General features: G+C 42.7%; 1 protein-coding gene across 50 annotated transcripts in view; it reads right to left on the reverse strand.

Annotated features, from left to right (window-relative positions):
- IKZF1 (IKAROS family zinc finger 1) overlaps nt 1-26,845 on the reverse strand; it is a 100,236-nt gene extending 73,391 nt beyond the window's left edge. For 15 of the 50 annotated variants that reach the window (XM_045389132.3, XM_045389131.3, XM_045389130.3 and 12 more), the window contains exons 1-3: nt 26,182-26,252; nt 11,164-11,217; nt 2,636-2,755 (exon numbers count right to left, since the gene is read on the reverse strand). In XM_045389132.3, the coding sequence (XP_045245067.1) occupies nt 2,636-2,755; nt 11,164-11,203 (160 nt within the window). In that variant the 5' untranslated portion in view covers nt 11,204-11,217; nt 26,182-26,252. Of the gene's footprint in view, nt 1-2,635; nt 2,756-11,163; nt 11,218-21,384; nt 21,572-25,372; nt 25,627-25,764; nt 26,253-26,759 lie in introns of those variants that run through there. The other 35 variants (XM_074035033.1, XM_074035032.1, XM_074035030.1 and 32 more) reach the window with 6 other exon arrangements.
- Nucleotides 26,846-27,069: the final 224 nt, after the last annotated feature.

A 27,069-nucleotide genomic window follows, 5' to 3' on the forward strand; every position in this document is an offset into this window, starting at 1 on the left:
CCACCTTTTTATATTGTTTCCTAATGTTCTCTACATACTTCATTTATTTAATGCTATACACTACAAATTAATGAACAGCTTGTCACCACATATGAAAGCCGGCTGGTTTCCTTCCAGAACCATCGAGGGTGGTCTCTAAACTCACCTATGTGAAGAGCCCTCTCTTTCCTCCATGTCTTCTTGGGCACTTCGGTCTTGTGGGATCCTCTCCCTCCCTCACTTCCTCTTCTCAAGCCTCTCCTTTGTGTGATGCCCGGTTTGTCATGTGGGCTTTTGCATCTTTTTTGCTTTCTTTACAGTAACCCATCACTCCTGTGGCCTCTAGCCCCACTGAGGAGCATTCATCTCCCAAATCATCTCAGTGCCCACGTCACACGCTGTCCCCGCCTGTCCACAGGGCTGCATCGACTGCTATTTACAAGCTGAGCAAAGACGTTTTCTAGGGTTTTTAAATTTCACAATTCTGAAATCATATTTTCTAAACTTCATCCTGAAGGAAAGGTAGACTGAAAATCATGTCAAACATGACAAAGGGCAAGGCCAGGACCCACGGGCAAGGACAAACCCGCCCCTGACTCCAAGGTGACGCCTGTGCTGGGGGCAGCTGGGACCGAGGGCAGGACTTTGAACCAAGAGACACAGCTCTGGGAACCCATCAGTAATGCCAACCACATGTTGGGTGGTCTCCCACCCAGGAAAACCCACTAACAATATGACGTCCATAAGGGACAGGATACTGACACTGTTTTGAAGGCATGTGTGCTATTCTTCACTCTCCAGGAATCGGCCTGACTTTCAGTTCTCTAAAGGTGCCCCAGCCACGATGGCTCACAGCCTTTAAGGGCAGTTGCAGGGATTCCAGGGAGAGCCCATCTCTCTCTCCACAGACCCGAGCCGGCCTCCTCACTCTGACATCCAGGCTCTCTATTCATTTACATGGTTAATGGATCATTTCTTCTGGTTCAGTCCCTGAGCCTCTCTGTGTTCTTGGGCAGGGTGTGAGCATCTGTTTGCTCCTGTGTTAATCAGGGAGAACAGTACCCTTGGCACTGGGTGCTTCAGGGACTAAAAAAAATCAGGGAACATCACCACCCAATGACTATTCCTGCGCCACTTTTGCAAACTTTTCTCATATCTATGTGTTACTATTGACTTAATGTTTTTATTTAAACTGATTTTTTAATTTACATAAATGTGTTTTGAAAGGAACCCTTGTAGTGGCACAGTGTATGGTAAAACCAGTATCACTTGCAATACATAGAAGACAATCTCAAAAATAAATACATAAATTAAAATGAAACATGATCATTTGCATCCCAACTTTGGAAAAGCCTGAAATGATATATGTATCTTTCTTCAGTAGAATAGAGCAGATAATCCACAAGTTCATTTCTCTTCCCCTCTACTTTCATATAGTAGCCATTTTCCAATAGCGTAAAATAATTCATAAATATACTTGCTTTCTGGATTCATCTACACCAAATGGCTTTAGCCACCATCTTTATCTGTTTATGCCATTAACTGTGCTGCTGAGTTAAAAGAAAAAAGAACCATTATACCTAGTCCACTTGGTTTCTAAGACACATAAAAAGCATACAAAATATGTTTTCTATACATGTAGATAAAATTCTCAGTTATCACATTTTCCATTATTGCATTAGGATGTCCTATAGACAGACAGTTGAGGCGATTCTCATAAGCCTGAGAATTTTAAATACATGTTCCCTCCTTGGCTATGGGGGCTTATGCAGCTGACCCACACTGATCCAGTCTACCTCATTTTACCTGTATGTCCTTCATGATATTCTTTTATGCCAATAGGTGGCTTTCAGTATCACAGCTCTTTCTCTTTTTAAAGGAGAAAGCAAGTATTCCAGGGAACCGTTGACTCAATAGCTCATGAGAACATGGTATAATGGAGCGAGAACTAGTCTTTGAGTCAGAAATTCAGTTCAATTCTGACTGTGTCATTTGACCTTGGTTAATTCACTGAACTTCTCTCAGTCATTGGTTTCTTGAAATAAAGAAGGTGGGTGACGTTTTCCAAACACAAACTGTCACATGTGTAAGTTGACCAGTGGAGTTGCAGATGGTTCCATATGTACTTTTTTATGGAAAAGGTATGTAAATGTGTGCTTAGATTTTTTTTAATAACATTTAAAAATTACCATTTATGAAACTTTGTTTTTAGTTAAATCTGAATTTTAAGAACTAGAGATTAGAGGGATAACATAAAATGGCCAGATGTGGCTTCTTCTAACCCCAAACACTGAAGAGCACTGTTGCCAAAACACATAAGTGTGTCATTTTCACGATCTACAATCCATAACATTTGATATTCCTGCAAGTGCAGTGAGGACAGAGGACAGAGACAGAGATGCCTCCCTGGGCAGGATTGCTCCTCAACTTGGACATTTTGCGGGGTGTGTGGCTCTCATGGCCATGCTGGCCTGTGAGTGTCCATCCTCCCACACACCAGAGGACCCCCATCCAGCCAATCTCTGTGCCATGTTTCTTATATGCCAGTTGAGGGAACACAATGGATAAAATTACTCGTATCCCTTCATCACTGTCTTGGAAAAATACAAAGAGACAAAGGTTTCACAGGCACAGAGGCCGCTGGTGACCCACTTACCCACAACTCTGTCACTCTTGGAGCTTTGCTGTCCTCCCGAGGTGGTGGAGAGGTCCTCGGGGATCGGCATGGGCTCATCGCCCTCATCTGGAGTATCGCTTACTGGGGGGCTTTCCTTCCCTGAAGAGAAAGAAGAAGCGTGAGTCTCGGGCGGTCATGGTCAAGGTGCCTGGGCTTCCCCCTGGCTTGGCTTGAGAGAGTGGCATGAGGAGGCAGGTATTGGGTAGAGCCAGTGCTTCTCTGCTGGGATGCATATACCTTTTTCTTTTTATATGAAAAGTCACTTCTCCCCACACAAGACAAATGAAAGAACACAGATGTGCAAAAGGGAAGAAATACAATCACCTATAATCCCAGACACTGCCACTTTAAAAATCATCTTATATACTATAAATAATATGAGGTGACATCATTTTGTTTTTCAAAATGAACTAGGTTTTAGACATTCTCATGTACATATTTCCATACTCAGGGACATATTTCCATAATTTCATTTATAATGGGCACACTAGGATTTATTTAAGTTCTTTTCCTGTTTTCAAGTTCATATTGTTTTCTGTCCTTTTTTTGTTATTAAACAACACTGTAACGAACATCCTAATAGCCAATCTTTGCACATATTCCTGATAATCACCACAGTATAAATATCTAGATGTTTTATCACTGAGTAAAAGGCATCTATATTTTTAAGGTTCTTCCTATCTTTTGTCAACTTTTCCCCCTGTAAGCTTGTTCCAATTTACCGCCACAATGAGCTTGCCGCACCACACCCTCTTGTCAATTTGTGTTTGAGGATACCACACCAGGTATCCTGTCATCTGCTCACTTTCTTTGCAAGAGCCAGGGAATATCTTACCAGCTGCTTAGTTTGACTTAACTTGGTGGGGAGAAGAAGACTGGACAGGGAATGGAAGGGAACCCCATGCCTACTGGGAAAATGATCCCCTCTCTGCAAGCAAAGGGAGTCTGCTAACACAAATTCTTTTCTTTGAAATAGGAAAATAAAATATAATCCATACAAATACAAAAATTGCTTACACTATACAAAGTAAGATTTACAAAAATGAAATCGGGTTTTACAGAATACCTGTATTTATTTTGACTGGATTAGAATTTAATTTGGCCAGAGGCTCTAGCAATGGGGAATCACTCCTACTCTGAGGAATCCAACCTTCCTTGGGAAGCCACAACTGGAAGGAAAGGCTCTTTTCTCCACTGAAGCTGCAACTCCTATAGTTTCCGCCCTTCCAGATCTAACTTAAACTTGAGTTGAGACACAACCCACATGCAAGAAACAGATGATGTGAACTAATGCAGTATAGCTACGTGTGGAAGACCATTTTAGAGGAAGGTCCTGAAGAAGTCTAATGAAACAGCAACAGCCTGGGAGCGTGTGCCTGCTGACTGAGCTGGCAACAGGCAAGGTGATATGAACACACAGACAAACCTAGATTTTTGAGAGTGTGTGCAAATGATGAACCAAACATTAAAAGGTCTGAAAAACATGACTAGGTATTGTGTGAAATGTCCTTGTTTGTTGAATAAACCTTACACAAGAGTAACACCAGCATTTCAGATGACTGGCAAGACTAGTAAAATCATTCCCGGTATATAAAACAACCCTTCCTGGAATATTTAAAATAGAACCTGCACAGGCACCAAGCCTATGCTCTGGGGAATACTATTTCATTCTCTGGAAAACAGACATTACAATTTAATATTCCAGCTTAGCTGTAATTACCACAATTGGCATATTTTCAGAAAGAGCATTATTGGGTATATTTGGATAGCCAATACAAAATTAATAGCTAAAGATGGAGCAGGATTATAAGAATTTCCCAAGGAAAAACAAAAGGCCAGCAAGACATTGATTGAAAGTGCTCATGTTATGCTAAAGCCTTGGAAATGTGTATTAAGTCAGTACTATTTTCATTGCTATAAATAGAATTTTTTTTGTTGTTTTAGATGGATTCTCACTCTGTCACCCAGGCTGGAGTGCAGTGGCGTGATCTCGGCTCACTGCAAGCTTCGCCTCCCGGGTTCAAGCCATTCTCCTGCCTCAGACTCCCAAGTAGCTGGGACCACAGGTGCCCGCCACCATGCCTGGCTAATTTTTTGTATTTTTTTTTAGTAGAGATGGGGTTTCGCCGTGTTAGGATGGTCTCGATCTCTTGACCTCATGATCCGCCTGCCTTGGCGTCCCAAAATGCTGGGATTACAGGCATGAGCCACTGCACCTGGCCTATAAATAGAAAAATTTTAAAGTAACAATTGCTAAATATCTTACTGTTTTCAGTTCTTTCATAAATGGAGAAAAACTCCAAATAGGAGAATGCAGGAGGTATATGAACCACCTGACAACTCTTATTTTTGTATAAGATGACTTCCTAGAGCAATGATGCTCAAACTTCCAGGACTTTAGGAAGGTTGTCAGAGGAATTCTTATTTTTATTTTATTTTTTTTGGCAGCGGAGGGGTGGGGGTAAGAATAACAAAATAATCTTACACAGAACTGTAATATACACAACGGTCCCCTACATAAAGTGGGGACCTTGCAATTTGGGGAGGCAGGGACCCAGGCCACTTGCCTTGAAGACCTGCTAAAGTACCTTCATAGAAATGACCATGAAGCCTCCTGGCCTGACATGCTATCCCAATGAGTAAACATGTACAGAGCGTGTAGGGTGTGCATGTGTCTCATGATTAACCAGCTGTCATTATTATGGGGTGGGGGAGGGACGTTGAGAAACTAAACTTTATTGACTCTTTTCCGCCTATAGCTTTTCCCTGTGATCGCGCTGGAGCACTGCAGGATGCTCTGAGATGCCTTTAGATGCACAGCACCCTGGAACCCAGGAAGGATCATAAAGAATCAGGACTTACCCAGTGAAAAAATGTCGTACTTTCTGCTCAGTGCATGCTAAAATACATCCAAATAACTCTTAGTTACTTTTACTAAAAAATTTAACTGCTGTATCTATGAGAGAACAAGATCCACTACAATTTGTTGAGATGGTTCATAATAACAGGTATGCTTCTTAAGAATTATATCTGCCTTTACTTCCTGCACTGAACTAAATGTCAGTGCTCCAGTGTCCCTGATCTTGCATCTCAGGACATTTATTTTTTTCAACATGGGGGAGAAAAAGGAATAATGAAACAGTAGGGATCGCAATTCTAAAATACCATGGGTCAGACTGATCAATAGGAACTCTCTATGCAGAAGAAACCACATGGGGAGACGGGAGAATAAAAAATCAGTCTTGGCATGTACAGGGGCATCGAGTAAAGAGTCAGAACTGGATGGTAGTGAAGTGAGATATATTCACATGCCCACCAAGGGCTCCATGTTAATTCAAGCTCGCCTTGCCTGAACTCAGTGATAGTTCTTAAGAGGTTGTCTGATTTGCCTAAAAGCCCCAAAGTGTGAGTCCGGGCTGCTGAGAATTTCATCCCTCACGTGAGCCTCTGTGCCCAGGGCCCCTCATCGTCTGTGATAGCTGAGGATCTCCATGATGAAAAGTTATCACTTCATGAACCCCATCAATATAGGCACAGTATTTTTAATGCATTGATTTTAAACAAATTTGTCCAGTTAACCATTTAAAATGTAAAAGTATGTAAATATTATAAAACACTAAAATGATTAAAACAAGTCAACACATCTCAAATACTAACACACAGTGACTAGGAGTTAGTTGACCCAGGACATAGTTCTGGCTTTGTGGCTTGACCAATTAGTTGTAAGACCTATGGGAACACAAGACTGGTCCCCTTTCTAAGACTCCTTCCACAAGTGGAAAAAGTAGGCTGAAAAACATGATTTTGGTCTATCTCACAGAGTTGCCGTGAAGATAAAATAAAAATAATGTGCATGGATTATAATATGCTAGGTAAACTTATGGTATTATTTGGTAAACTATATGTACATAGAAACATAAGGTATATATTGCATCAAGCTCCCACACTTTTCCTAAGAACATGTACAATGGCATGCAAACACACAGAGATGGAGACAGCAAGACATCAAGTGTTTAAATAGAATAATTTAGAAGATGCAATACAATTCACTTACTTAGAAAAATGAAATAAACTTCTGGTTAAATTACACATTTACACTTAACTTACCTATGGCCTATGTTTCAAATAAAGCATTACCCAGGTGAAGTGTTCTGGGAAAACTGGATGAGATATGGTATAATTAGCTTATAAACTGTAAGCAGATAATTTCTCAAGTAGAGTATAATTCACTCCACAAAGTTCTATGATCCCCCCTCTCCCAAATGCATGGGGTTTTAGTATATATAATTGCCCAAGAGGACATAATTCTCTGGGTAAATACAAGCTCAAAATATAGAATCCCAACTCTATCAAGTAGTGGAGAAGCTTGCACTATAGGGTCCAAGTAGGGATCCCACCCCAGAGCCATCTCTGACTCCCTACTGGACTTCTGGTCAGTTACTTAAATTCCATGAGTCTCAGCTCCCTGCAGGTTGGAAATGATAATTGTATTTTCCTCTGTGGGTCCTTGTGAGGTTGAAATGAGAAAACACTTCAGGTAATGTTTGGTAAATACAAAGCATTTAATCAATGTGATTTACTATGCTTAACTTGATAAAATATTCCCATTTACACTGCAATATATACAAACCTTCTTTATGTAAGCAGATTATATACATCTAAGGGTATACTTCTGGTTTCCATATCCCCAAAAAACCACACTACAAATAGCATTAAGCCAATATCCAATACATATTTAGGGTCACAGGTGCCAGAGGAACCTTAGAGATAACTGGCTCAAGTCCCTCCTGTTACAGATGATACTATGGTGGTCCAGGAGGCAAAAATAACTGTCTCAGGTCCCATCGTGGGAGGCAGAGATGGGATGCTGATGCACGTCTCTCAACTCCCATATCCTTTACTTTCCTACCAGTTGACTCTTTAGAAACCAAACCAAAAAATAATGCATAGGTATAACACGTATTTTGGAAAGACTGCCAAAAACACAAAAGAAAGAAAAAATATGCTTTACCCAAAGAATTAGTGAGATGTGCCTTAAAGGAAAGGGTAGCTTGCTTTAGATATGCTCTCCTCCAAGTCCATCAATAGCATTTTCTCAATACTCTGTGAATTCAAGTCAGTAAACGCTTATGGAGTGTCTACTACTACACATCTGTGAGACACTGTAAACCAGGGCATAGCCCACATTTATACATCTCAAGGAACAAAGAACCCAGTGCTTTGAAAAAAGACAGATGTTAAGTATTTATCTGTTTATCAAGCATTTCACATACATTAGGTTGAATCCAATGAAATTGCTGATACATGAATATTTTATGAGAAAAGAGGATGATTTAGGAACATATTCTTGATAAGATTTCTTATAATCTATAACATAATCTTGATAAGATTTCTTGTCAAGAATGTCAACTCCTATTTGGTTAAATGTACATCCTTAGCCATAACTAAGTGTTATTTCTTCCAACTTTAGAAATGAAAAAAAACAAATACTGGTTTTAACTGGAGAAGCAGAGATCAAACTCCAAGAAGTAGAAAAAATATTCTTTGATTCTTTACTAAAAGTGACATGACACTTTAAGTGCTCTCATCACTATGTAGAGTGCTCAAAGGTTAACAGAAATCAAAAGTACTATGAGTGTTTTAGAAATAGGAATCCCTTTGGTAAGTGTACACAAACTAAATTTCAGACCAAATCATTTCAAACAAAAACAGAGTTTCCTTTTTCAGGAAGTCTTATGTAATAAGGTCTCCATTCTTGTCCCCGCCCCCAGCTACCCTATCCTTTGAACGGTTAGGGTGCAGAACAAATTACTTATTTTGTATAATGGTAAAGACAAGAAAACTACCAGAGGAGAATCAGGCTTTTGTTAGTTTTGTTACTAAGATATGAGATCAGAATACTGAGTGGCTATTCCTTATAGAAATATTCTAGAGATGAATCCCTAGGTGTCAGCATTCAGCTTTGACTCTAGAATATCAGAGTGTAGACCCCTGCATTGGCCAAAGGGGTCTCATTTTCTTTAAATGCACCATGCAAAATACCAATTTAGAAGCTACCCAAAGTGAAAGCGACAAGGAAAAGAAAAAGAGCAGAACAACGAAAGCATCTTTTTGGCCTCTGGAAATTTTTAACATGCTTGGGTTTCTTGACACTCTAATCACTTCTAGTCACAGTCAGCAAACCCAGTGAATGAGATCCTCTTCCATGAGTGAGGATCACAGTCCTCATCTACCAGTGTTTCCCAGACCGGCTTTCCTAGGCTGCAGTGAGAGGCTGGCGAAGCCAAATGAGAGGCTATAAAGAGCTAAACTGCTTTTTTTCCCATTTAACTAGTTTTTTGCTGTTGTGCTTTTTTGTTTAAGAAACAAAGTATATGCTTAAGGAAAATAAATTCAAATAATGCTAAAAGGTAGAAGATGAAAAGCAAAGTTTTCCTTCTTCTCCTCCTCTTCCCTAACTCATCCCCTTCCTTCTACCATCAATCTTCCAAGAGGAAGTCCAGGTTAATAAATATCACTCTAGAATTTTCCTAAACGTTATGGGCAAGCATATAGAAAATGTGTATGTGTATGTAATTTATTTTCTTTCTAAAGAACGAGATCATACTTTGCATGCTATCCAGAACCATGCTTTTCTCACTTTCACATGTATTTGAACTTCTTTTCAAACTAGTTCATTCATATCCTCCTTATTTTTAAGAGCTGTATGTGGAAGTACATGGATGTACCATAGTTTTAAAATACTGATAACAATGCTGCAGTGAACAAATGTTTAAATGCTCTGTGCACTTGTGAGAATGTACCTCTAAGGTAAGTTCTTCAACGCAAAATTGATATTTGGATTTATACCATTTTTGTTTACATAGATAATCACAAGCTTTTGGACACATTTTCACTTTTACCAACTGTACCATGAAGTGCCTGCATACCACATTCTAAAAGTTAAAATGCCACATGTTCCCACTCACAGGTGGAAACTAACAAATGCTGCTGTCATCAAAGTGAAAAGCAGGACAGAGGCTAATAGAGACTGGAAAGGTTGGGGGAGGGGAAGATAGGGAGAGATTTGTTAAAGGAAACAAAATTACAGCTAGGTAGGAGGAATAAGTTCTAGTGTTCTACACCATTGCAGGATGACTGTAGTCAACAATAATATATAGTTTCAAATAGTTAGAAGGAAGATGTTGAATGTTCCCAACACAAAGAAACGATAAATGTTTGAGATGATGAATACGCTGATTTACCTGATCTGATTACTATACATTGTATGTATCACAACATCACTATGCACCCAATGATTTTGTGTCTATGTACACAACTATTTTGTGTCGATTAAAAAAATTAAAAATTAAGTGAAAATATTCAATGATATACAAACAGAGAATTGTATTTCAGATATAAATGTACACAAAGAATGTGGAAATTACATTGTAATAAATACAAAGCCTAACTCTAAAGGAAAAACAAGCTAGCCTTTTGTTTGTTCTTTGCATCTGGGAGAGTTTAAGTCCAAAACCTGAAACATAAATAGAGCGGCTATGGAGTGGTGGAGAAGGAAGCCTGTGATTGGCAGATCTATCTCCAGTTCCATGGAACTCAGAAGATCCTCTCCTGCACCTTCTCCAGGGAAGCCACCAAGCAGGGGAGCAGCCACACACAGGTCCTGGTCTTCATCAGGAGCACTGACTTGTGCAATCCCATAGAAACTTCCAAACACAAGGGTGCTCAGCCAAAGCAAGGCGCCACTGAGAGACCTTTCTCAAACAGAAGTCAGCCTCTGGGGCTGCTTGTGAGTCTGTGAGGCTCAAAAATGTGAAATACCTAAAACCCCAAAGTCTGTGAAAGCCACTACTGGGCCTGACGCCTCTGGATACAGGGCCAGACAGAAAGCTGTCTTCCTATGTCCATGCATTGGGGAACTGTGCGGTTTTGTTGGACTGGCTGGCTGTCCATCCTCACTACTGCCAAATGGTCACAGTCTGTGACCTACCCTTAGGCTTTTCCTACACAGACTTCTCCACTTCCTGGGTCTCCTGGATGAGAAGAGTTATGTCCAATATAGCTTGAAAAGATACATGGCAAAGGGGAGCCATGTTGTGTCCATGCTTGATGAACAAATAGTCACGACTGTGCCCAACAATTCTGTTTTTCAAGCTTCTCTCTCTCTCTCTCTCTAAGTACCATCACTGGCATGTGTTTGGGTTTTAGGGCAGACCAATCAGCCATTTTTCCTTCCAACAGTACAAATATGTATTTAACTCTTCCCATTTTTTTTCCCTGAGGTTTAATAGTAAAACTAATTTCATCTTGGAGACTTTCTGTTCAGCTTCTCAAAGTGAGATAATTTGTAATGGGTGAAGGAAACACTCAGGCAATTTCCATCATGGTCTTTTCTTTTGCAGAATAGCCGCTAGTCCTCCCCCATGGCCACACCAAGCACTCTGACTTCTGGCCCCAGGGAAACTTTTCTCATGAACTTCCCACATGGGTATCTTATAAGGTCTCACCTGAAACTTGGGACATGTCTTGACCCTCATCAGCATCCATTGTCCTCAGGTTATCTAAGAAAGAGAGGAAGGGATTTTAGTTTAAAGCAAAAATACCAATAAGATATGAGAAAGAGAGAGAGAGAGAGATAAAGAACCCCTATGCTATTTAACAACAAGGTTATCTAGCAAGAATAATGCATTTTCCTCCTCACATACTTGCCGGAGTATCAGACTGGCACAGACCTTGATCCTTTTAAAAACAGCATTACAAAGATTTATAAAAATATCATTACAAGCACAGGAGGACCAAATTTGTTATTTATTGTTAATTTCCTACTGCATAATAACCCAAAATGCAAACTGACTGCAACAAAATTAAGCAGAAAATTAAATGGCCCTGGGTCATTGTAGGCACAGAATTCATTCTCTTGGCTGATCCATAGTTATGTTCTTTCTAATTTACTGAGCATGCATCGATGAACCTTGAGTCAGCTTGGTGACACGCGTACAATCAGCAATCAAAAAACGAAGCAATTTGCTGAAGAATGTCTCATTTACCCAGGCAGGGCTGCATATCTGAGCAGCAACTGCACTACCTCCATCAATAATGAATACACCTCCAGCCTGGCAGATGGGCAATGCGGGCGCTCCTGTCTTTGTCCCTCAATCTTTCTGGGCCCTTGCCTCAGCCTTCACCAGCACTCTTACACGGGGAGAAGTGACGCTCACGACGGCAGCAAAACGAGCCCAGGAGAGAGCCCAAGCCTTCCTGTTTTGCTGACAGATGGTTGGCTTCTCAGATTGGTTTAAATTAAATAAAAAAAAAAAGAAAGAAAGAAACAACTGGGAAGATGCTGTCCTTCGATGGCCACAGTGAATGTTCCACAGAGTGCACTACAAGCCACAAACACCAGGGAGAGAACCCCAGGGTCAGTGGAGTAGAAACAAAAAGGTGTGCTGTGTTTCGCACTTGGGGTCCTGGCCTGCCACTCAGCAATCTCAGGTGCCCCGAAGTGGATGACAGCTGGCAGCTCCACAGATAAGAAAGCTATGGTCAGCAGAAGGTGACCTCAAGGAAATCCGCTCATTTATGCTGCGGTAAATGAATTTCAGGAGAGCTCCTTCACTAACCAGAAAATACAGTCTATTTGTTCACTCTAAACCAAGTTGTCCCCCTGTATCCCTTTTTATTTTTGGCCACCTCTGTCTCTGGTTCAGTTGTGTGGATCTGAGCTGCGGCTTGCTTCAGCAGAGATCTGAAAACTGATGGATGATTCAGGGACCTTACCCTCTCAATTAGGCTGAAAACTGTGAGGGTAGAAGTGTTATATATAATACATCTATCACTCCATATATCTTTAATACCTTTTATGGTACATATGGAATATCTATTTTCAATTTCAGGAATATCAGTATTAGTCATGATGAGGATATACATGATAGTCACTTTTTCTGGATGGGAGGGATTTTTATCTATTTCTAAAAGTGGCATGAATTTTCAAGGTGGGTGTGTGGCTTAGGAGTGCAGCCACTGGCCACTGTACAGAAAAAGTATTTCAGAAACCAGAGTAAGCATCCACCAGCACACGGAAGCCAGACACACTAGCCCAGATGCAAGCATGTGACCAGCACAAGCATTTCCAAAAAGCAATACGTCAAGAGTCTCAGATGCCTTTACTGTAAAAAAGGGGAAAAGCCATGATTCTTCTGAAACTGTCAAAACAATGATAAAGAAACAAGACAGACTCAAATGACAAAAATCTTTGTAATAGCTGTGCCACACTAATACAGGATGTTAGAAGTTAGTTTTTTAGCTTTCTGAAGATGTGTATAGTATTTTAGTGTGGCCTATCACACACCAGGTCTTAAATACCTCTGGTTTGGTTGGTGAAGCATACAGAAGTTAAATCTTGTCACAGCAACTATACCAACACGAAATTTTTAGAATGATGACTTTAAACTTTTTGCTACATAAATGATACAATCTTTTACAACTTTTTTTAAAGGCAAGAAAATGCTCATAATTTCTACCACTCAGGACTACTATTTTTTTTTCTGTATATTTATTTCTGTGCTTTTTACAAAAAGAGGACATTAAACAGATTACAAATATACTGTTTTAAAATATCCTTTAATTTAATACTACACATATCTTTTTATTTAACAAATATACACCACCATCATCATTTTACTGGCTACACACTACTCAACTGATTTATATAGCCAATGCCCTATTGTTGCATACTCAAGTTACTTTCAATTTTTTATAAAAAGATGTTTCCTAAGGCAGAGCCAAGGCTCTTCCACCCAAGCACCACTGCAAACACCCTTCCAGTGGAATGTGGGGTGAGCCTCTGAGTTTGCTGCATGGAGACAGAGGTGATCGATGCTAAGTCCTCCAGACACATTCGTCCTTTCAGGGGGTGAGATGTGAGAACAGTTTCAAGCCAGAATCCTGACAAACTGTCCTCGGCTGGTACCCAAATCAAGCTCGGCTCTGTGGGAACCTTCTTACTTTTGCGGTCATTTGCAAACAGTCCCCGCACCAGTCTCCTGGAGGGAGCTGGGGGTGGGCAGCAGATCACACCACAGCGAGCACCTTCCTGGAGAGAGTCTATGGTTAGCAGCCAAGTCTGCAAGAGGCAGAGAGCTCTGCATTTTCGCACGTGGGCCTGGACATTTCCACTCAATGCCCTATCACCACTTCCTGCCCCAGCATGGAGACCTGCGTTTTGCAATCCACCTCACTTCCAAGTTCATACACAATTTCAACCACACTGTTTCTGACGGCAGGGGGCTTCATGGGCTTATGAGTGCAGTTGCTTGGGGGCTGGTGCTTAGGGGATCTCTTTGCTTGGTGTGATGTTCACCAAAATTTTTAATAATTTCTGAAAAAGAAGCCTCGAGTTTTCAGTCTGCACTGAGCCCTGTGAATTCCGTGGCCTGACTCGTCTGACATCATAAAGGATGACTTGACGGGCTCCTGAAAACTTCCCCAAACTCCAAACTTGCATCTCTTGAGATGAAAAGCAGTGACTTTCTCGTAAAAGTGGCTTTGCTTCCAGAGAAAGGCTAAAAGAATAATCAAACAATGAGAAACTGTTTGAGGGAAAGGAAACGTGGCCTCTTCCAAGACAGCTTACAAAAGGGAGCCTGAAGTGTCTAGAAGGGCACTTACGTCCTGTCACACTCCTTTGTTAGCACGTGCATCACTTTGGCTGTGTATTTTACAAAGCACTTACTGAGTCCCTCTTCTCCCACATGGAAGAAACACAGAGCGCCAAGTAAAACAGGGAATTTAAGCTTGATACGGCTTCAGCTTAAAAGGAGCTTACATTCAGTAAAAGGAGTTAATCACAAAAGCAAGCTAATGGCATGTTTTCACAAACTTTCGCCTAAATGAAAAATCAAGATCAGTAGGTCCGTAAAGGGAGATGCCAGAAGGAATAATTATTTCACAGAAATGTACTGCAGTTTTCTACTTTGCCTGGGAAACCCAAACAATTTCAGGCAAGAGCTAAAAGAATCGATAGTAGAAAATACAACAATATCAGCACACTACCTTTTACCTGTGCAATTCTTACGAACATGAATGTTTTTATTGTTTTTTTGGAGCACGCAGTTCTGAATCTTGCATAAGGGGAAATAGATGCAGAGATTAAGTGCAGGGCCAACGTGACAGAAGCTGTCCATGGCTGTGCCTCTAGGAGCGGAGAGTGGAGTCTGCAGTCACAAGCCATCAGGCACCCTCCGCTCCCACTCTGGACTGCTCACTGACTTGGAAGGTCTAAATCTCTGTCTGTCTTTCCTCTGCCTTCTCCATCTCTCCCTCCTCCCACACCTACCTCCCATCTCTTTTTCTGTCTCTCCCTCCCTCCCTCTGCCTCCCTTTGTCTGAGAGAGACTGTTTCTCTCTCAGTCTCTCTCCGCCCTTCTCCTTTCTCTCCCTCTTTCTGACCCAACAGTGTCAAATAGGACTTACTTTCCTAGCTTCAGTTATAAACTATTAGCATATCCATAACTTTACAAAGGAGGAGCAGAAGCCGGACTAGGAGCCGGGCAAGTCGACAGCACGGGGGCCTCTTCCAGGCTGTGTGGGCAGTGCTGACTTACAGCCTCCGCGGACCCTGCAAGGCGTCCCTGGGGGACCTTGGGCCTGTCCTGAAACAGCTTCCTGGACCCTGCCTTTCCTCCTTCCACACTGAGGCAGGACTGGGACCTGGCTGTTCCCTGGGGAGAAACATCCAACAGCCCTGGGCAGTTGCTGCTTCCAGGTGAGGAGCCTTGGCAAGCCTGGCTAGGAAGTGAACTCATTCTAACTGCAGCACCCCAGAGGAGAGTCTGACCAGAGCCGCGTTGAGCCTGCTGGGGCCCCTGTGGAGGCGGGTCTCAGGCCTCTGAGCTGCCTCCAGCTCCCCTCTCTTTTCTGACAGTGAATACCTCTCTTCACAGTGCTTGCCCTGACACAAGGAGTCTCTCCCATAATTCTGACAAGCTGAGTCTAGACAAATGAAGTAAAAATTAAAATGCAGATAGATGCCTGTCAAGAATCACAACTTTACCACTTTTCTAGCAGCCCAAATTTACAGCTATTAAAAAGCCACTAAGTACACAGCATGCCAAATTAACTGTACAAAGTACTGCGGGTCACTCAAAATTAGCCTATCTGTTGGTAGCACACAGTACTTCTACAAGCTTTAAAAAAAATTGCAGTTGGCCGGGCGTGGTGGCTTACGCCAGTAATCCCAGCACTTTTGGAGGCCGAGGCAGGTGGATCACGAGATCAAGAGATCAAGACCATCCTGGCTAACACGGTGAAACTCCGTCTCTACTAAAAATACAAAAAATTAGCTGGGCGTGGTGGTAGGCACCTGTAGTCCCTGCTACTCGGGAGGCTGAGGCAGAAGAACGGTGTGAACCAGGGAGGTGGAGCTTGCAGTGAGCCGAGATGGCACCACTGCACTCCAGCCTGGGTGACAGAGGGAGACAAAAAAAAAAAAAAAAAAAAAAAAAAAAAGAAAAAGAAAAAGAAAAAGAAAACAATTATAGTTCCCTGAGACTTAAACAACTGCCTTACAGTGTCTTTCTGTTGGTTCGTTTTTAAGCAAATGCCTTCCCTCTTCACTGGTACTCTATGGGGGATTCTTTGTCCAGAGATATTTCATAACATGTATTGAATACTTTGTGCTAGGAAAAGGTTGCAAAGAAAAGGATACTGGTACTCACTGGCTTTGTCTAAGCAACCTACTAAGTTTCTAGCATTGAAGAGGCAAATGGTTAAGTCTCATAAAGACCATGGGTGATGTCTGTCTTGTCCATTTGTTCATTTGAGCACCCTGCATACTGTCCAATGTAGAGCTAGAATTCAACACCTACTTGCTACATATGTAAATGTGTCTTGAACTCTCCCAATTAAACCCAAGGCATCTTCATTATTATCTCCATTTTATAGAAGAGAGAATCAAGGCTAAGAGAAATAGCTTTCCCCAGGTCACACAGTTAATCAACAACAGAGCTGAGACTTGAACCCATGCAGTCTGATGGTGATGCCTCTTTCTCTCTAGCACTCTTGCCCATCAGAATGTTGCAGCCTGGTGCAGGGGTCATGCACTCCAAATGCATGACAGATGAGGATGGATGCTACTTATATATTGCCAGAAACTAAATATGATCTTTGTAATACTCTGCAATGAAGGCAAATTTCATCATAAAACTTCTACAGTAAACTTCTGGTTATTTGGCCAAATGTATGCTATTTACTTTTTCCTCCCTGATAAGTGAAGCTACACTAGAGTTACATTTGGGGTTATTTCCTTAAATACTCAATGATGCTTATATTGAAGGAAGTAGATACATGGCGGGGGCGGGAGGGCATGGACCAAGCCTGTAATTTATTTAAAATGCCTTAGGTCACAGACCTCTTTAATAAAACCCATTATTCCTGCTAATAGACAAGTCCTTTCATCTTCAGACTAGTAGATTTTACTTTTGCAAATCTATCATATCACTGTGAATTACACTGTATTTTAAAAAAGGAAATGCTTCAAGAGAAAGCTAAGGCAATATGCAAAGTCTTTGTATCTAGTCAAAGAGACCTTATAGGTTTTCGTAACAATTTGACAAAACAGGTTGAGAGAACATAAAAACTTCTCAGCACTCTTATTTCATTTCTGATTCTTTTCATTTTTCAAAAATTAGCTGCCAATCTACACATTTTCATGATTATTCCACAGAGTATTGCTGGTGCAAATAACAATGAAAAACAAGATTTAAACAGGAAAGCAGGAATCCAATTTGGCTTTCACACCACCCTCCCCCGACATTTAACTGAGCCACAGAAAACTCCTCCTGCGGTTTGTTCCACTGTGAAACTTTTTGAGGGCAAATCAGCTCAGATGTGCAATTCTGTCCTAGCATTTTTTATTTTTATGGCCAGGAACTGATATGCAAAAGAGGAAGGGTCAAAGGGAACTAAGGAAACCTTTCAAAACACAGTTAAAAACTATGCTGTTTGAATGTTTTCTTAGGAAAGAGGTGTTTGATACAGAGGGAAAAGAAACAGAACATTTTAAATGCCACAGCGGAGCTACCTGTTTCAAAGTGAGGTATAAGAAAAGATGGCAGATACTGTATTCAAAAAGTTGTTTTAAAAATAGAGAAAATGGAATTGGAGACAGTCCTTTGTGTTCACGTTTGTTGCTGCAAGAAGCCCAGAGCTGGAGTTCAAGCGGGCTATGACTGTCTGTCCTGACGTTACAGGCATATTGTATTGTCTCTACCCTCTCATGGGGTGCACGGTTCACACAGAGAGGAGAGGCTTCCTGTCTATATTACTGTACCATCCGCTCTCCAACTACTACTGCTGTTTATTGAGCAGCCATGGGATAAGCATACATAGTCAAAATTGACAGAGGCTTTTACAGGCCCTCTTCTGATTTGGGCCATTGACATCAGCCACTTCCTAGGTAGCTTCCTCAAATATAAATGGCGTTTTACACTTCATCACTTAAGTTAAAAAATCTAAATTTAGAATCATTTTCTTCTGCCCTCCTACTGATTTCAGAAGACCCTCATGCATGGCCAGGAGCTGTGCAACAATATGAAGTGCAATGAAAATAGAACCTACAGCTTTAAAAAACACAGAAACTGCCTCCAAAAGAAGGGTCTGCACAGATATGCCTCAGGTCACTTTTTTTTTTTTTTTGTAATTTATTATAATAAGATAAAGAGACAGAGGAGCCCAGGAAGAGTTGTGTTCCGATTATTTTCAAAGTTTTTTTTCTTCATTTTTTTTTTTAAGAGAGATAAACACAAAGTTATAACAGTAAGTTTTTCCCTCAGCAAGGGCACATGGTGTCACAAAGAATGTTTTATCTTGCCTTCTTAGCAGTGAAATTATCTTAACGTACAAGTAAATCATTTCAGGTGGACATTTTAAGACTGAAACTTAACACTGTACATAATAGAGAAATCCACTTGCATACTCATAACATTTCAAACAATGCACCTGTAAAATTGAAATTTCTGCAAAGCCATTTGACTTCTATTAAAAGTGCTTGTGTGAGTTTATTTGGCAAGAGCTATATTTTATTTAGTCTCAAAGAAGTAAAATGATTTAGATCTTCACAGGAACATCCCACTGTTTATGAACCCATATGTGTATATTTATTAAAAATAACTTGAAGTCATGATTGATTGATTTGCCCACTGAGGACACATTCCTAGGTACTATAAATTTTCCTCATCTTATTTAGATATAGTATCTACCATCAGCAGGTGGTAAGACAAGATCTACAAAATCTACCTATATATACAGAGAGAACATGCGTTCTAGAGTAAACACATTAGGGGATTCATTGCTGCACATATATCTATTTACCTCTTATTCCTTGCAATATAAAAGTCTGCTTTGGCTTGACCTACATACAATAATGGGTATTTAGTCTTTGCTCCAGAGAGGATGCAAAGGTGCAAACATCCTGATTGCTGTCTTCAAACTTGGGTAGGCCACTTGGTTTCCAGACCAACTGGAAATTTTCCCCAAGGGACTGAATTCTGACCTCCATTTTGTTTAAGACACCCATAAAATTATCAGCTATCATCGAGATGAAATTTTTTTCATAACAACTATAAGAAATTAATCTATGTTGAACTATGCCCACAGTACATAGAATTTGATTCAAAGATCAGGTAGTTTGGTCTCTTAGTAGCTTTACTCTGGAAATTCACCTTGCTCATCACCCCACCTTTAAGGGGTTCCACTGAAGTCAAAATGAGTTGTGTCTCAGAAGGGCAAAGGGAAGAATAAATACATCAATGACTTGGTAAGAATAACTGCTACTGACAACAATCAAATAATGACAGAAAAGAACATCATTTGAGAATCTAAGTTGGTGTTTTAGCTGGATCCTGTTAGCAAGAAAGTTCTAGATTCCTATTTTGTTCTGCAATAGGGAGCTCAGCGCTGGCTGTCCTGTAACTCAAATCTGGAAGCATTCTTAAGACCCTCATACCAAAACCATTCATCACATTGTAAGGTCCACGTGAAACGTGGGAATCAGGCCCCACCAGGATAGTTTAGATCCCATTTTGTAGTCCTTTACTTGTGGCCTATGATCTCTTCATGCAAACCCAGGGGGAGGGGGCTCATCAGTAAAACCTCAGAGAGCTTACAACTTCCTCATTTGTGGGGCTACAAAAATGGGCATATCTTTATTTATAACCTGACAGAAAATGCTCCTGTCCATAAGAGAGCAAAATGTGGGAAAATTCATTTTAAACACTGCAGTCAGATTTTTCTGCAGCTCTTAAGTAAGCTGAAATTATTTATTTTTAATGTTTCACTTTACATGTTCCTTTTTAGCAAATTTCATTTCTTTAACAAAGCATTGTCTAATGTTAAAGTGAAAATTCTTTAAGTTCAAGCAAATATATACGACCTCATACTAAAGCGGGAAAACATACTGCAAAAGTACTCACAACTTCCTACCAATTTTTAAAATGATAATTAATTGCCTTATGTTTAACAACCTGAGACAATCAGCAGTATGTTTTTAATTTAATGAAATGGAATACACAATGTATCAATACGTTTTTGCAGTGAATCTCTTTGAATATCAGTTTAATTTTGTGCCCTACGCAAAACTCAGCACAAAGGAGGAGGAAAAGGTCACTTTCTCAGGTTAAAAGTGGGGCTCGCACTAGGGGTTTGCTGGCTCTCTCTAGTTTCCATTAAAAGCACTGGAACACACTTCAGAATGCCTCAGAAGTAAGCTTATAAAAGGTCAATTCCTCATTCTCATTTCTCCTAAAGACTCGAAATTAAACATTTTTCCCGTTAGGTCTAGGGAAGTATCTTATGTGGAATTTCATTTGTTCTAGGTTTGCCAGTGAAAATCTGGTATAACAACAAAAATTTATCAAACACTGATAAATCAATATTCATAGTGGAACTCCTAGCTTCAGAACAGGATTTTAATCTAAACCACATTGTTCATTTTCAAATAGTTTCAAACTAACAGAAAATGCTGTAAAGGTATAGATTTTAGTGTGTGATCTCAAAGTTGGAGTATAAAAATCTACTTCAGTATGTGTAAGCCCGTTCAAAAACACTTTATGCAGTTCTCAGTGTTTCGACAGTCTGTGCAAAACCCCCACCAATTATAGAAAGAAAGAGGGGAGGGGAGGGAAGGGAAGGACAGGAAAGGAAAGGCAAGTGGAGGGAAGGGAAACACAGAGAAGAGAAGGGAAGAAAAAAGGAAGAGAGGAAGACCAGACAGACAAGCCCACATTGGGTCCCCTCTTCTTACTGCATTGCTCTCAACGAACCTAACCTCCTATCCGTTAGAGTTAACTTTTGGTGTGAAATGGCGGGAAGACAGTCAGATTTACTTTAGCAGCGAGATGATTGCATAAGAAAAATGAATCACTGCACACTTGAGTGAGAAAATATGAAGAAAGCACTTTTCCACTAATTAGGACCCATTTTCAGCCATTCGTTAAGCCGTGGCCCCGCGCCACGAGCTATCAGGAGGTGGAGCATGGGGCCATCCGAAAGCAGAGCGCGCAGACAGAGCATAATGATGCTCTCCATCACCCGAGACAGGTGGCCTGCATAGGGATATGGGGAGCTGCTCTGGGTTCAGGCCACCCACTGTGGAAACACCAGCAGGGAAGAGGGAAGAACACACTGGCTATTCCAATCCATGCAAGTACACAAAGAAACTATGTGGCACTCACCAACCAACCGAGGCCTCACCAAGGCCAAGTGAGAGCTGCCTTTTCCACACAAATCCAGACTTTGAGGACCCAGGGGTGCTCGGAGTTTCCCTCAGACTCAGCCTCCTGGGAAGGATCTTGGTGCCTGGCTACAGGGCCTCTGTGTCCTCTTCCTCCTCCAGAAGGTTCCACTGCTGCCTTCACACTCCACCAGGGTGCAGAGAAAGGTGGAACCACTTGCCAAATATGCAAAAAAGGAGGGAAGACCGTTTTCTCTTAGGAAAACACAGACAGGAAGGGAGCCTGTGCTTCCTGTCGTAACCAAAATGAGTTCAGAAATTATGTGGACGTCTGATTTGTCAGGCTTGTGGTGGAAAAGGGTGCTCTTTTAGTCAACAGGAATTGTGAGTTCCCCTAAGGCAGAAATGGCCATGCGAGAAAAGAACTAGGGCCAGGCCTGTTAACAGGCAGCACAAATGGCCCCCACACCTGTGACCTAGGGTTTGCACGATTTTTAACAGTTTATTAACAGGTGGTTGGCTGAAGACTCCTCTGGCATCTACCTATTTATCATAGTCAAACATGAGAGGGAAAAAACATCAACTGAAACAATTTGGCAGTTGCCTGTAGATTAGGCCTCAGTTGCTTTTCCTCCAGGCCCTTCTCAGGAGTAACCACCAAGAAGACACCAAAATGGGCAGGCCCGAACTTCGCCACTTAAAAACCTTCTGCAAACCTTCTTCTGTTTGCTGTTGTATCTCACTTGTAATATGCAGCACTTCATACGGTTTCATAATGTCTTAAAAATATTTGTTGGAATATCACCAAACATTTAAAAACTCAAACTAAAGCTACTAAAGTGATGACACTGACACTTTAAGGACATAAACATATATTCCAGGAGATGTGGAAAGGTAACCTGAGGTATGAAGTCATTTATTAAACTGCAAAGAAATACAAGAAAGCCACGGTCCACACGAAGATACCAGCATGAGTGTTCAGTCAGCACCACAGTAAACATAGTTTTGTTACTGTCGATATCCTTTGGTTTTAGGTGCTCTACGTCCCTAACAAAACCTCATTCCTATCTTGTTCCTCATCTGAATTTTAAGAGTGTGTGTGTGTGTGTGTGTGTGTGTGTGTGTGTGTGTATGAGAGAGAGAGAGGGAGAGACAGTGTGTATAATGCTGATCCTCTGAAACTCTGTTTCTAAGACCTAGATCAAAAATGTACATGTGCCCTTTTGGAGCAAAATAAAACTGATCTGTTTTTAAGATGTGAAATAGATTTATGTTTCTCTGCTTGTAAGCTTCAAAGGATGGGTCACTTGTTTACATCTTGTATTTTCTCCCATAAAATGGAATGATTATTCAGCACAAATATGAAATGGAATAGAGCAGAAGTCTCTGTAATTATGAACGCAAAGACACCAGACAGAGAACAATGTTCACAGCCAGGACAGGAGCTGCAGCAACTCTGCTGCTAGAAGCAGGCGTCACAGTACCCCAGAGTGCTTGTCAGTCTCAGAAACAGAGGCATCGGAAGACAAGCATTTTCAGAGAACACAAAAAGGTCGTGGTTTACCTTCTGTAAGCTGGAGTGGAGCCACTTACATCAATCTCCCTTAGAATATGACAAGAACCAACACTTATTTCATAGTGAAATTATTTCACAATTCCAATAGAAGAGGAAAAAAATGCCACAAAACAGTGCTATCCTTGATGAATTCTTAGTTAACTGCAGTTACATTACATTAATACGTACAATTATGCAACACTCAAAAAACGTTATTTGTGTCTAAAATTCACCATTATATAACATAGGGAAATCCATCTTGTTTTAGTAAAAGTTCAAAAATAAAGGGGGCCTTTAATACTCATTTCAGGTCTGTTTGATGTTAAAACTCTTCCACGCTGCCCCACGCCTCTCACTCCACTCTGTGTGCATGCTCTGTGTGTGTGTATATGTACTTGGTATTTCTTTATTTCATGTATCTGTTAAGATAGGCATAATCTTGAAGTGCGTGTATACATATATTAATATAGAGAGTTCTTTCCTATTTCAAAATTTTTGACATTTATATTGAAAATATGCTACATTAACCACACATGAAACACATACATCCAAATCAAGAACAAAAAATGTATCCAAACCAAAGAACCACTGTTCTCAAACTCTAAGTCTCTAGTCAAACAAGGAAGACAGTGGTCTGCAGTACAACAGGGCTTTAGACCTCTTAGCCAATCAATATATTCACTACAATCTTAGTTTTTCGACAAAGGATATGGCTACAAACGGCCACAGCTGATCTTCTCTTTAGGAGTCTGTGTAAAACTCTTCAAAAGGGTCAAACCTAACACATCCACACTTTTATCTGCAGCCCTTGTGGTCTCCTGGAGACCCTGAGGGTGGGTGATTATTGCTATGATGTTTCTGCAGTAGGGGAGTGCGTAGTTTCCCAGAGGTAGCACTCTAATTAGAACACTGATGAATTAAACAAGTACTGGAGAGTTTCTAAACTCCTTCCTTCAACTCTCACCATGAAACAAAAGGGGAAGAAAACATGACCATTGAGTTCAATAAAATGTTCTGGTCATCAGCTCTGATTGACTGTGAGACTCAGAAGCACAATTTTTTTTCATGTAAAAAAGGTATGAGATATGTTCATGGTGAAATTTGAAATCAGATACATTCTATCAAGCAAGAATAATGTAGTATTTTTAATGTGACATCATTATTTGTATGTGTACACAGTATTTCTTTAACGTGTTCTGCGTTTTACAGCGTAAGAAGGTGAATCTTCTTGTCATGAATATTTGCCTCGTGTACATTTTAAGCCGCAGCCCAATTTGATCTGATTTGTCACAGAAATTGACACATTCTAATATAAATAATACAAAATTGTTACTTTTTAGAACTCCACATAAAAGATGAGTACAATAAACCTCATTGAACAAACATCTTCAAACAAAGAAATAAACTCAAGAGGACCCAGGACATTTTTATGTGGGTTTCTCCCCCCACTCAGCTCATAACCAAACTGAACCTGGCCTTAAAATCATTTGAATTTCTATGAAAGTTTAAACATCATACGCAGTATTTTCAACTTCCATAAATTTTCCTCTTTTAACAGAAGTTGATGGGACTAGTAAGGAGACATTTCCTCAACACCATTTTGTCTCGAAGTTTAAAACAAGGTATCTCAAAGCTGAAATATACTGCCTGCGGTGCAGTGGGAAATTGTGAGTGGGTAACCTAAGCAGAGCGCGCCGCATTGAAATTCAGTCTGGGTGGGCTGCAGTCCCTAGAGAGAGGGAAGCTGCATTTGAAAACTGTGCCTGGTCAGACCCTATGGAATCGCTACGGGTTTCGGTCATTAGATGCCATACTCTGTGCCTCCAAATTAGTAGGAAAAACAAGCCTTCACGAGGTTGCTTAGGCATCAGCAGCGATATTTAAAATACATTTCAAACATAACCGCAAGTAACCTGATGCCTTAATATTACTAAGGGTTTTCCTGAGAAGATTTGGTGACTTGAGCGCCAAACCTGCGGTCAGCAAAAGGACTAACTTTTCGAAGCCGGGATAATTCCTCTCTTGTAGAAATCAAGTTCTGACTCGATCTCATCATATTTATAGTATAAAAAGAAAGCTCTCGGCTCAAATACAAGGAAAACTCTTTACACACGACTTTATAAAGGCTGACTTCTGTGGGTATATGTAGGTCTGTATAAATTTCAACATGGCTGGGAGCTAGAACTCCTCTCCTGGTGACAGTGGGGCTGCTCAGAAGTGTCCCATGCCGGCCTGGTCCTGCACCTGCTGGCACAGTGCAGAGCGGCAGACGCTTGACAGAAGTCAATGCTCTCACTGTCCTCAGAAAGGAGAGGCGGACCGGAGCGACACCAGGGATTACCAATCTTACCGCCTTTCTTTACTTTTTTTTTTTTTTTTTAATTCACCGGTTACCCCAAGTTTTCCTATTGAAATTCAATTTGAAAACACTCACGTGGATTTGTGCGTCGCGCTTTGGGGCCAAGACTGATCTTCGGGTGCGAAGAGCAACCTCGGAGCCGGGGCTCCCTCTGCCCTACCGGGCTTGCCCGCCTCGCCGCGGCCGAGCGTCCCGCCCAGGCTGGGCTGCGCTGCGCGGGGACCCAGGGGGGTCGCCGCAGTCACCGCCCCGGGCGCGGGCCGCGCAGGCACTTGTTAGAGTGTCCTGCTAACTTGGCCGCGGAGCTCTTCCCAGCTTTCTTTCACAATGACTTCCTGAAGTTGCTCACTCGCATTGTTCCCCATTTCTCCGCCACACTCCCCGCCCCCAGCCGGCTCAGACCCGGCTTTCGCGCTCCCGGTCGACCGGCTGCCCCGCGTGCACAGCGCCGCCCGCGGGCCGCGTACCTGGCCCCCTCCGCGTCGGCCGCCCCCGCCGCGCCCTCGCGTTGCCACCTGCTGCCGCCCAGAGCGGCGGGTGGCCGGAGCGCGCGCCCTGCCGCCCCGTAAACTTTGGGGTGACCCACGCTGGCGGTCTCCTCTCCACTTGCCCCGCAGCCGGCTTGGCCCTGCGCGCAAGTCTCGGCCGCCTCCCCGCTCGCTGCTCCGGTACACGGAGCGGGGCACGCAGAGGGACGCAGAGCGGGACACGGAGAGGGCGCGTCGTCCCGTCCCCCCGGCGTCGCCGAGTCCCCCGGCTCGCGCGGCGCCGGTCTCAGCCGCAACTCTGGGCCAGCGGAGCCGCGCACGAAAACTTTGCAACAGCGCCGGGCTCCGGCTCAGCCTCCAAAAGGCCGCCCGGGCGGCGGCGGGCGCGGGCCGTACCTGCTGGCGCCGCCGCCGGCTGCAGCCCGCTCGCCCGCGCCGGGCCCGCTCGGCGCGCCGCCGCCACCCCCGCGCGCACCGCGCCCGGGCCCTCCCCTTGCCGCCGCGCTTCCTCATTCCAGCGCAGCATCGCGCCGCGGCCCCGCACGGGATGCGGCCGCCGGCGGTGTGCTCGGGGGCCGGGCAGCCCAGCTCGGCCACCGGGCTGGGGGACCCGCGCGTTACTCGTGGGGGGGAGGGCGGCGCGGACGACACGTGCGGACCCCCAGGAAAGGGAGGGGGACGCGCGCCGCTGGGCCCGCCACCCTGCACCCCGGGCCGCTAGTCGGTCGGGGCACCCGCACGCTCGCCCAGCTGGCGAGACTCGAGGGACTCGGGACACCGTAAAGCACTTTCCCCAGTGTCTGGGAGCGCCCGCTGTACGCTCAGCTTCACGTCCCTGGAACTGGGGCCCCTTGGCTCCCGGGTTCGGGCTCCGGCCCCAGGATGCGAGTGCCCACCCGAGGGGGTGGGAAAAGTTGATCCTCCGCAAGGGAGGGGAAGGTGCAATTCATTTTCCCAGACAACCAATGGAATACCTCTCGTCTCTCTTCCCTCCCACCTGCTCACGGCAGAAGTTAGGATGGCGCCTTCCATGTTGGCCTGGGTGCACACGCAAGTGCGTGCGGAAGGGTGGCTGCAGGCGGAGGTGACAGCGAAGCAATCCCGCAGCCCGCTCGACGGCTCTTTGCGTCTCAGACCTCTCCCTGGCGTGTAAGACACCGTGTGTCTTCGTAAAACGGGAATGCCACCTCTGACAGCGCACCCCTTCGCCCTACGGGGAGCCCCTCATTCTGATTAGCCGGGCTCCACCCGAGCAGGAGCCAGCAGTGTGTTCAGCTTGAGCAG

Source organism: Macaca fascicularis, chromosome 3, assembly GCF_037993035.2.
Source record: "Macaca fascicularis isolate 582-1 chromosome 3, T2T-MFA8v1.1".
In the NCBI taxonomy this organism is placed as follows: Eukaryota; Metazoa; Chordata; class Mammalia; order Primates; family Cercopithecidae; genus Macaca; species Macaca fascicularis.